This window comes from Hypomesus nipponensis, chromosome 15 (genome assembly GCF_054491055.1).
Source record: "Hypomesus nipponensis isolate SF chromosome 15, ASM5449105v1, whole genome shotgun sequence".
NCBI lineage: Eukaryota > Metazoa > Chordata > Actinopteri > Osmeriformes > Osmeridae > Hypomesus > Hypomesus nipponensis.
Window position 1 is genome coordinate 16,726,570 of NC_140375.1, and position 11,074 is coordinate 16,737,643.

Consider the following 11,074-nt stretch of genomic DNA (forward strand, 5'->3'; position numbering starts at 1 on the left):
TGTTTGCCTTGGCAGACAAGCGTAGAGAGCGCTAATACATGGTTTTATAATTCGACATAATAGGGCTGTTATTGCACGCGGGATAGTTGGTTCTATCAGAAGAGAAAATGACAGCCCGAGGCCAGGAGGAGCGCGAGAAGGGTCATAGCACTCTTAATGGACTAAACCCCGCAACAGCTGTAGGAAATAATTACCATAATCCGTCATTATGGGGACAAAAATAGGTGATCTTTAAATATTTTGCATTATTAATGTCATCAAACGGAGACGCCCCTTCCTCAATCAGTAATGCGGATATTGGATCGGGGAAATCAAACGGGGTCCAAAGCGATGAGGGGAATTAGTCACTGTTAGCCATGTCGGACCCGTTTTTGTGAAATGAGCACATGAAATGTTGTCTGTGTAACAAAATTAAAGCATAAAAAAAAATACATTTCCACACAATGGAGAAGAGTATTACATAATTCTTACATAGCAAATATAATCTCTTTTAAAAGTAAATGCACAAACATAATTAAAAATTCTTTCTAAACGAGATTCTGATCGTTTATATTTTTACACCTTCTCTTGCTCTATCTCTCTGTCACCCTCCATTCCTCAGTGCAGCCATCCAGCCAGCACAGCTGTCAGCAGAGCCATCAAAAGGGGCCCCGACGGCCCACAGGTAGAAGCCGTGTCCCTGACAGTGGTGGTGGTGCTACCCTGGGGGGCCTTGGTGGGGTCCACGCCCCCTTGGCAGTGCCTCAGGTCTTGCCCCACGCAAGCAGCGTATGCCAGGGCATGGGCGATGTAGCTCTGCTCCTGCACCCCCTGGAAGAGGTGGGCCATGGGCCCGCGAGCCAGAACAGCCACGTCCTCGCCTCCATGGGTCTCTGTGTCCAACGGGACCGCCGACAGCTGGACATAGTCCTTCGTCTCTGGCAGAGAGAGATGAAGAAGAGTAGAAGGAGTCAGATGGCTGAGCGGTGAGGGACTCGGGCTAGTAATCAGAAGGTTGCCGGATCGATTCCCCGCCGTGCCAAATGACGTTGTGTCCTTGCAAGGCACTTCACCCTACTTGCCTTGGGGGGAATGTCCCTGTACTCACTGTAAGTCGCTCTGGATAAGAGTGTCTGCTAAATGACTAAATTTAAATGTAGAGGAGTACAGCATGGATGAATCAAACAGGTGGACTTGGTGAGGCAGAACATGTCACTGTCAGAGAGGAGGAGAGCTGAACTGGGTCTGACAGACAGTCTCCTTGGAGCTCAGTGCAGGAGGTATGTGTGTCGTAAGATTCCCCTCGGACTCATCTGTTCAACATCTCCACCCTGTCTCAGATCAGTCAGTGGAACCAAGAAAGCAAAGCACTTTAAACTCAGCCCAGCGTCGCTGTTCAGCAGATATTATAACAGGCCAGGGACGCCACCTGAGACAGAGGGCGATCTTTACACAGGCTGTTTGAAGACTTTAACAGCAGGACAAGTCCCTTAATGAATACAAATGTTTTCCTTTCTTACTTGTGTTGACATTGCGGATATCCGGACGCTTGTTGTCGACTACTTTGTAGCCGGGTCCGTTGCCGTACATGAGCGTGGTGAAGGGGAGAACGTCCTTCGCCCACAGTGGAGACTTCCCTGGGAGAGAGGAAGACGCCACGGCCATGTTAACAACATAAAGGTGCTACATACACACACACACACACAGAGACAAGTGCCCACGCACTGCGCGCCTCCCGCGTGTGTTTGTGTCCTGGGAGGGTGGAGTGGGTAGGGCTGAGAGCAGCTTGTTGAATCCCCAGTTGAGGTAGCAGTAGAGTCCCTGCTGATGGAGTACTCAATGTTTCACTGGCTTATTAATCACCCAGCTGGGGCGGAGGGGGGGTGGAATGATATAGAGAGAGGATGAAGGGAAAGGGGACGAGTGTAGGACAGGGGAGAGAGAGGGGCGGATGTTACGAGAGGGAGGAGGGAGAGAAGGATGAGCAGAAGAGGTGAAGAGGAAGGGATGGGGGGAGAGAGAGGAGACAGGCTGGAGGAGTAAGAGATGAAAGACCGAGAGGGGAGGGAGGAAAGGAGAGCTGGGAGCTGTTTGTTTTCCCCTCTGTGACGGCAGGGGGGAGGAAATGTCAAGCTGCCGGTGGCGTCTGGCAGACGGAGACCCAGGCAAAAGCAGCCGAGCACAGAGACCAGCGTCGCCACCTCCGATGACATCAGTGCCATGTCACCTAGGGGGGAGGGGGGGGGGGAGGGGAGGGGGGGGGGGCAGAGATGTGCTGGCAGAGCAGGAGAAACGGGATGAGATGTGTGTTTGTGTGTGTGTGTTTGTGAGTGTGTGTGTTTGTGTGTGTGAATCTACAGTGTGGTGTGTTGGAGACCCAATCAATTTCAATAGGATCAATGTAGAAAGATCAATTGCCTCCACTCACTGTTCCGTTACATCTTGTGTGGAGACAAATCAGTCATTGTGTCCAATTTGCTCTCCATGTTTGTGACACTATGTCATGTTGGAAAAAATGTCATGACCCAGTATAGTGTCTAAGGTTGGAATGGTTCCTACAAGGTCATTCCTTACCCAGAATGCTGTTCCCTCTGAAGGGATATCCATTAAAAGAGAAGGCATGGGAGTGGTCAGCCGTAACCAGGGTGAGAGTCTCTTTCTCATCTGTCAGTTCTAGGCCCTTAGCGACAGCGTTGTCCAAGGCAACCGTCTCATGAAGGGCCATGGATGCCCTGCTGGCATGGTGACCCTGGTCAATACGCCCACCTGCCTCGCAGAGGGAGGGGACAAGGAGAACACTGGTCAACCATTGGCTGTTGGTGCTGCCCATCACTCTAAAAGACGGTTTCCAGCAAATACACTGAATTTAGTTCAGGATGGAAAGAGAACTGTGTTAAAGCGAATAGAAGCAATAGAAAATAAATCAATGACCAGATACAAATAAAATAATATTATACAATAATCTTATAATATGAGAGAGAACAGTACATGATCTCACAATCAGTGAGGCTCAAGGCAAAATTAATAGAAATGTACTTAAAATGTCTTTAGAAAACCATTCCCATATTAACTACACATAATACTGTAATTACATTTGAAGAACAATCCATGACTTCTCATGTAAAGTAACACATGTGTTGTCTTTTCTCACACCGACAGTGAGAATGACGTGTGTGTGTGTGTGTGCGCGCATCACCCCAGGGTAATCAGTGATGCTCCAAGGTCTAGTGTAGTGAGTGTGTGCACCATATGTCCACATCTATTTTTAACCCTGCGCGTTATATTAAAGCTATTGTTCAAGACTCCTCTTAGGCAGTCTTAAACGGGGGTAGGACGAGGAGTGCGGGTGGAGCTGGTGGGGGTGGAACTGGTGGTGGGGGTGGAGCTGGTGGGGTTGGAGATGGTGGGGGTGGAGATGGTGGGGGTGGAGCTGGTGGGGGTGGAGATGGTGGGGGTGGAGCCGGGAGAAAACAAATGGTTTATTAAGCTCAAATCTATACATAGAGCATTGACCTAATAGAGAATCAAAGGGCACATATAACGACTATTGTAAAATCAATAGTTTGAACTATCAATTGATCTGGGCTGTCAAGAGAGTGTCTTACATTGGTTAGTCTGTGCTGATTTATATGATCGATGATTTGATTGGCTGTAACGACCATCAAGTGGCCTGATTCAAGATCAAACCCTTGGGACCAGATGGATCGATGGCTGTGTGGGTTTAACTGGCACTTTGATTCCCAGTTTGATTGACAGGTTAATGGACCAACCACCTTCCTCACCTTCCACCAGCAAGAAGAAGCCCCTGGGGTTCCTGCGGAGGATGCGGATGGCCTTCTCCGTTGTCTCGGCGATGGAGGGATCCATGCGGGGGTCTCGCTCCACGTCAAAGCGCAGGTCTCCAGGCTCAAACAGAGCTGGGAGGAGGTGATGCTCATCAAGACACACACAGAGCGTATGCACACTTAAAGCACACACAGACACATGAATATGTATGTGTGTGTTCACGTACAGACACACACAAATGTATTTGAGTTTTAACGTGGCAGAACAAGACTGTGACTGTGGGAGTTAGATCATAAAACAGCGAAACCCATTTCGAAGATGAGTCATTTAGTGTAATTAATGAAGAATTCCAGTACAGGGGGGGGGGGGGGGTAAAGCCTGGCTTGCTGATGCACAGCACTGCAAGGCAAACACAGTGTCACCACAGCTAAACCATAGTAGCCCCGACCCAGTCGGGTGTGTCTCTCTCTCACTCTCTTTCACTCTCTCTCTTTCACTCTCTCTTCCACTCTCTCTTTCACTCTCTTTCACTCTCTCTCTCTTTCTGCCTCTCTCTTTCTCTGCCTCTCTCTCTCTCTCTGTCTCTCTCTCTGTCTGTTTCTCTCCCTCTCCCCCGACAGGTACTCTAGTTTGACATCCTTCACTGCAGCCTGAGAAGTAGTGAATGAAGCAACACCACACCATCTGCCATAGCCCACTGAGAAACCAAGGGCACATGCTCCAGCGTGGTGGGTTCTCTAACAGGAAGGTGTGGGGCCTTGACGTTCCAGTCTTGATGAGGATCGGAGGCTGAAACGACCGAATGACTCACCCATCAGGTAGTCTGTGGTGTCAGGGTTGACGGAATCAAAGTCGGTTCTGTTCCACACGTAACGAGCGACCTGTGGAACACATGCAAGGACACGTAAACCATCAGGAGGGGACCCCCCTTGTTCTGCTCGTGTTGCAGATGCTGCTTGATGTTTGTCGGATGACTCGCTTCGTTTTCGCAGTAGCACAGTTGCTTCTATACAGGCAACCGTCCGCTCCCACCGGAAGTCGAACTCACCATCTCTGACTTCCCAAGCGCCACCACTACCAACTACGCCAACGAAAAGCTAGCAATTCGTTGACGCGGGTGGCCTGTTACATACTTGAGGAGTGAGTTTCACCACACACCGGCTACACTTCTACCATTCAGATGCGTTTTCGAGTGTCTTTTTTGTTGTTGTCGTGACGAGGTGTTTGTGTTTATGTGCGTCATTGTCAGTGTGTCATTGTGTGTGTCTATTTTGGTGACTGTGTGTGTGTGTGTCTGTGTGTGCCCACCGTCCCCAGTTTCATGTGCTGCCACTCTGAGATGAGGTTGCGGCCGTCTTGTCTCTTGCCCCTGGAGGCCAGGTCTCGGGGGTACTCGGGGTCCACGGTACCCTGCGGGGTCATGTACTTCCTTCCCCCGCCAATAATCACCTGGACACACACACATACACACAAGCAGAGACACACACAGAGATTTAGAAAGACATACAGAAGAATCTACCTCTAAGTATTTTAGATTTTATTTAACTTTATCACTGCCATTCCCAACCTTTTCCACTGTTTTGAGTCTCAAAATGTGTTGAATTTCAGAAACTACATTTTTGGGATCAGGTTTTCAACAGTTTATATAAATATTTAGGTATTTATTCATTTTTCATACTGTAGTTTTCATTGGTTTGGCGACCCACCAGTATTACCCAAGCAGACCACTAGAGGGCTGCGACCCACAGGTGGGGAAGTCTAGACCCTACAGACAGGGTCAAGGTGTGGACTTTAGACTCGACAGACAGGATTAAGGTGTTGACTTTAGACCCTACAGACAGTTGAGTTCTAGAGTTCAGATTCCTACGTCTATATCTGTGTTATTGAGCAGCTGGGAGGCGATATCCAGGCAGCCATCGTTCTTGGCAGCAGCGGGCATGTCAGCGTCGCTGTACCACTTGCGGCTGGCGCTGTGGGCGTAGGTAGCAGCAGGGGTGGCATGCTGCACCCGCGTTGTAGTGACGATGCCAACCGACTTGCCTGAGAGGGAGGGAGAAATGTGGGAGGGGATGTAAGACAAGGGAGAGAGCTAAGGAGAGTATTTCATCAGTCTTTGACCACACTCACTGGCTTTTCAAGGCTGGTAGCACATGTAGAATGTTGTTTGTGTGTGTGTGTGTGTGTGTGTGTGTGTGCGTGCAATGTATCACATTATGGTGATATGGTGTTGAAATTAGTTTCTGTACATTTAGTATGCGCATAGCAAGCAGTTAATCAGTTTTAATGCTTTTCTATTGCCCCTCCTCCCTCCCCTCAACACACACACACACACACATACACACGGGCCAAGGGAAACCTGCGTCCTATCAGTCTGCTGTGCATGGGTCAGGGACGTGGGGTCCTGTGATACGATATTTATTGCTGCTGATAACATCGGGACATGATAATGAGTCAAGGGGAAGTTCAGCATGGTGCTTCGTCAGCAAGGTTGCAGGAGAGAAGGAGGGTAGGAGAGTTGGGAGGTAGGAGGGTAGGAGGATTGGACAGTAAAAAGCACCAACAACAATATCTAAGCTTGTATTCCTTGTCCGCTGGTTTCATTGAAGTGAAAGGCAGTTTTGGTCAAATCACTCAAAACAACACTTAACTCCTTGTTTTCCTGCACTAAAGAGCAAGCATCAGCACATTCAGACCCCTGGGCTGGTCAGCACCTGCATCTTTGGCCCATTTGAGGATGGACGTGACTTCGTTGCCTTTCTGGGACTTGCAGATGCCGTTGCGGGCGGCCGCACTCACTCCCAGCGTGTTCAGGTTGGTCTTTACACCACACAGGTAAGCTGTGGCTGTAGCTGCACTGTCTGGGATCTGGAAGTCCACGCTGTAGGTCTGCACACACACACACACACACACACGCAGAGACACAGACACACACACACACACACATGCAGACACACACAAAATCTATCACACAATATAGTATCATACACTATGTCTAAAGTGGAATGTGATGATGTTCAAGACACACACATGCATATGTAGTAGGCATCACATCAACACATTAATCATTTTGAACAGGTAGAGTACAGAGTCCTGATGTTCATGCATGAGCTCACATCTCACACACACAACATACTGTCTGCACATCAATACCACACACCCCTGACTGTCTGGGCTTAGGTTGTGCCTGTGTGTTATAGCAATGATTTATGAAATCATGTGTGTGTGTGCGTGTGTGTGGATAAGAATACCTGTGTGTGTGTGCATAGGTGTGTGCGGGTGTGGGTGTGGGTGTGCATGTCAAGTATTTAAATGTGTGTGTCTCTGTGTGTGTGGGTGATCTATTTCAACATGGATGTGTGTGTTTGTGTGTGGATCATGCAATTCGACATGGATGTGTGTGTGTGTACCTTAGCCAGGCCCACATATGGGAAGGTATCCATGGTCATGATGGTCTCCTCTCCGGTCTGGTTCAGCAGCTGGCCTTTCAGGATGCGAGCAGCAGTGATGGTGGTCACACCCATACCTGCCACACAGACGGCCCAGTGCAGTCAGACGCTGCAGGTCCAGACAGCTCCTAACTGCAGGCAGGCACGCAGGCACGCAGGCAGGTAGGCAGGCAGGTAGGCAGGCAGGCAGGTAGGCAGGCACACAGGCAAGTAGGCAGGTAGGCAGGCAGGCAGGCAGGCAGGCAGGCGGACGGAGGGAGGGAGGCTGGTGATGTCACTCACCGTCTCCTAGGAACAGCAGGATGTTCTTGGCCACGTTGGTGTTGAGCTTCCGGTCCAACACCGCCTGCAGAGACTTCTTGGCCTGCGAGCTCCAGAACTCTGGGTTTTCCTCCTCCACTGAGCCACACACACAGTGTTGTGCACAATATCATTTATTTCTGTATTATTTCTATTTCAGCTACAGCCTCATTCAAGCACATATTTTACTTAAAGCTTGAGCACTGCACACACTGGGCTTTACTTTCAGGGATACGTCTCAGTGTGTGTGTGTGTGTGTGTGTGTGTGTGTGTGTGTTTGACATCAGAGGGAATTAACTCTCTACGGACTGGTCTCTGGTCCAGCTCTGAAAGACTCAAAGTCTTTCATCTTCCACCCCTGGAGACAGAGAGCAGTGCGCAGGAGTGTATCCTTATCCAGAGATCTCCCTCTTACGTAACGCCCGAGGCATTAGTTAACACAGTCATTCTTTAGTTGTTGGATTTAGTAGAGAACACAGTAAATGAGTTCCTTAAGTGTTTTTCTGTTGGTCGATGTGAGACGCCGGCAGGAGAGACGATGAGATCACCGTCTCCTGGGTTCAGGTTTATTGAAATGTAAATATCCAAGCTAAAACCATCGTTTTATGAAACGGTAACTTCTACCTCTGATTAGAGAAACATGTGCATTCTGAATAAGTGCAAGAGATTAACTTACTTAATGACTGATGATTATGAGTTGATTTTAATAAAAACAACTAGTAAGAAAATATGGTTTGAACATTGTTCTTTTCCTTACCTTTGCCAATGGTCAAACCAAAACCCAATAACAGACACAGGCACAGACTCGATCGTCTCTTGGTTTCCATGACGATGTCTTGTGAAAGGACCGGAACTGTCTGTGGTCAGAAAAGAGAGAAACAAGGAGATTTAATCTGACCCCGCCCTCCCCCAGCTGTCAATCATGTCATAAACCACTGATAGGCACCGTGGGCCTCTGACATCACAATAACCTCACAACTGTCAATCATTGATTTGAATTAAGAATCTGTACACAACACACACACACACACACACTTCCTCTATGAATTTCTGAACTTGGGATAGTTTAAAAATTAGCAAGCGCTTAAAAGTCTCACAGAACAGATAAAATATTCGCACTCAAATTTCCAAAGAGATAGCCAATGCATATTCAATATTTGCTGTCCCTAATCCCTGCGCATCAATAATAAATATGATCTCCAACACACACACGTCTATGCTAAGCCAACACCTCTGAACATCAGCCATGTATGCCATTAGCCATAAACAAGCTGTAGAGCTGAGCACAGATCAAAGCCGTTTTAAAAGCGAGCTGGAACAGCGGACCCCCACTGGGACCCGAGGGTTCAGCGCATCAACGCTGCACCAACAACCGATCCCCCCAAACTACCGTCCCCCCCAAACTACCAACCCCCCCCCAAACTACCGACCCCCCCAAACTACCGACCCCCCCAAACTACCGACCCCCCCCCAAACTACCGACCCCCCCAAACTACCGACCCCCCCAAACTACCGACCCCCTCCCAAACTACCGACCCCCTTAAACTACCGACCCCCCCCAAACTACCGATCCCCCCAAACTACCAACCCCCCCCAAACTACCGACCCCCCCAAACTACCGACCCCCCAAACTACCGACCCCCCCCAAACTACTGACCCCCCCAAACTAGTTACATGCTCACACGGACCCTAAATGGCTTTCTGAGCGAGATAATGACTGATGGAGCACGTTAACGGGAATCGTGCCTTTATGTACTGGAGGTAAAAGGGAGGGGGACATAGATCCAGGTGTTCCTGCACACACATGTTACTGACATGTGCTCTCCACGCCCTAATCATAATATATATTGGGGGGGAACACATCCCCACCAATATTCAAATCTGGTCAAAATGTCCCCCTCAATATATTGATATAAAAATACAAATATAAATGTGCTACGCTACAACAGGCAACCACACACGCTGTCTGAAATTATCATAACAAATGTAATTTGTCCCCCCCCGCCCCAACGTTGACTCCATGGCTTCGGCCTTGTGCCACACAATAACAACCCAGCCATTCTAATTACCTTGTGTATGTAGATTCTTATGAGTGGACTTGATACTGAAATCGTACAAAGCCACACAGTGTAAAGTTCAAGTTTATGCCTGAAGTGCAGATGAAGTGGTTGACTCATTCTCACAAGCAGACACACTGTACAAACACACAACACACAAAAACAGCAGAAGTATCTTCAGAAAAATATATAATGTGATGGCACCCTCTAGTGTTTCAAACGGGAATCATCTCTTGGTGAGGTGGTGTGTATGGCAGGGAGTGGGCCCTGGTTCAGCCTGGAACCAAATGTTACATCATCATCTCAAGGGGTTCTGTTCGTTTTCCAAAAATCTTCACCTGTCAAACTCCCACCCAATCACATGCCAGAGGCTCAGCTGACGCTGAATCCGATTGGCCCAAGGGTCCCTGTTGAGGGTCTGCCCATCTCTCACCATCACCTTGGAGATAAAAGAAACACGCTCTGTTCTAATGCTCCATTTTTGGTCCAATCAGTTAGCTGGGTTTGAGAACTCGCTGGCAGTGAAAGGTGAAAGGAAGCTTAAGATAAGAGTCCCTGCAACTGAAGACTGTCAGTGGAGAGAGGGCAGCTCCTGTAACAGACCAGATAAGCCAATAACAAAGACAAAACAGGCTTCCAGGTAAAATTACAATGGGCTTCAATTGTGGCAATTACATGAGCTTTGTAGGAGGGTCTCTCAAGAGGATGGGAAGGGAACTGATTTGGATCCAGAGCTGTAAGGAGCTACTGATGTGCTACTATGGGGTTCTGACACCCAACACACATACCCACTTAACCCTTCTGCTGCCTTCGGGTCACATGACCAAAAGGTTCATAACGAACCATCGTTGTGTTTACCCAGTTTTACCCAATACAAAAGCAAATAAAAATAATTTTCTTTTAACCTTCGAAATGTGGGGGGTCTGAGACAGCCCAACGGTTAAAAGAAAATGCTTCATTTAGTTTTTGTATGCAGTAAAGTTGTTGCAAACGACGGCGGGTCACAATGACTGATGGGTCAGAAGGACCCGAAGAGAACACAAGGGTTAAGGAGTAAAGCCCTTGCAATTAGCCCAGTCTGGACAAACAGACAAACTCCTTAAAGTTGTGAGTGTGGTATACATGGTGAATACAGAGCATATTGCTGCCTACTAAGTCTAAAGCTGTACATTCCTACGTTTCACAAATGTACAGAACAGGACTATAAGTATATAAGATACTTCTAATTGTTTTCATGATCTCTGCGTGTTAGCTGAAACAGGTGTTTCTGGTTGACCCCCTCAGCGATGCTGGGTTCTGCACAAGAAGCTACACAGACCTGGCAGGACACAGCACACGATCACCCACACCAAGCAGCAGTACATCGGCAATGCTGTGATTGGCTGAGAATGACACGTTGCACTGACAAATTCCTCATTCCACAGGACAAGTGATACAGTAGAGGCAGTCAGTCCTGTTGTGTTAAATGACAGGGCAGCACAAGACAGGATGCAATCTAACATTACT

General features: G+C 48.3%; 1 protein-coding gene across 1 annotated transcript; it reads right to left on the reverse strand.

The window, feature by feature from the left end:
* Nucleotides 1-508: 508 nt before the first annotated feature.
* Nucleotides 509-8,338, reverse strand: alp3 (alkaline phosphatase 3). Its single transcript, XM_084674148.1, has 11 exons — nucleotides 8,269-8,338; nucleotides 7,494-7,610; nucleotides 7,173-7,288; nucleotides 6,477-6,651; nucleotides 5,633-5,805; nucleotides 5,074-5,214; nucleotides 4,577-4,646; nucleotides 3,762-3,896; nucleotides 2,554-2,745; nucleotides 1,500-1,616; nucleotides 509-917 (listed from the first exon to the last, which is right to left on the reverse strand). Exons 1-11 carry the CDS (start codon nucleotides 8,336-8,338, stop codon nucleotides 598-600), a joined length of 1,626 nt encoding a protein of 541 aa, XP_084530274.1. The 3' UTR covers nucleotides 509-597.
* Nucleotides 8,339-11,074: the final 2,736 nt, after the last annotated feature.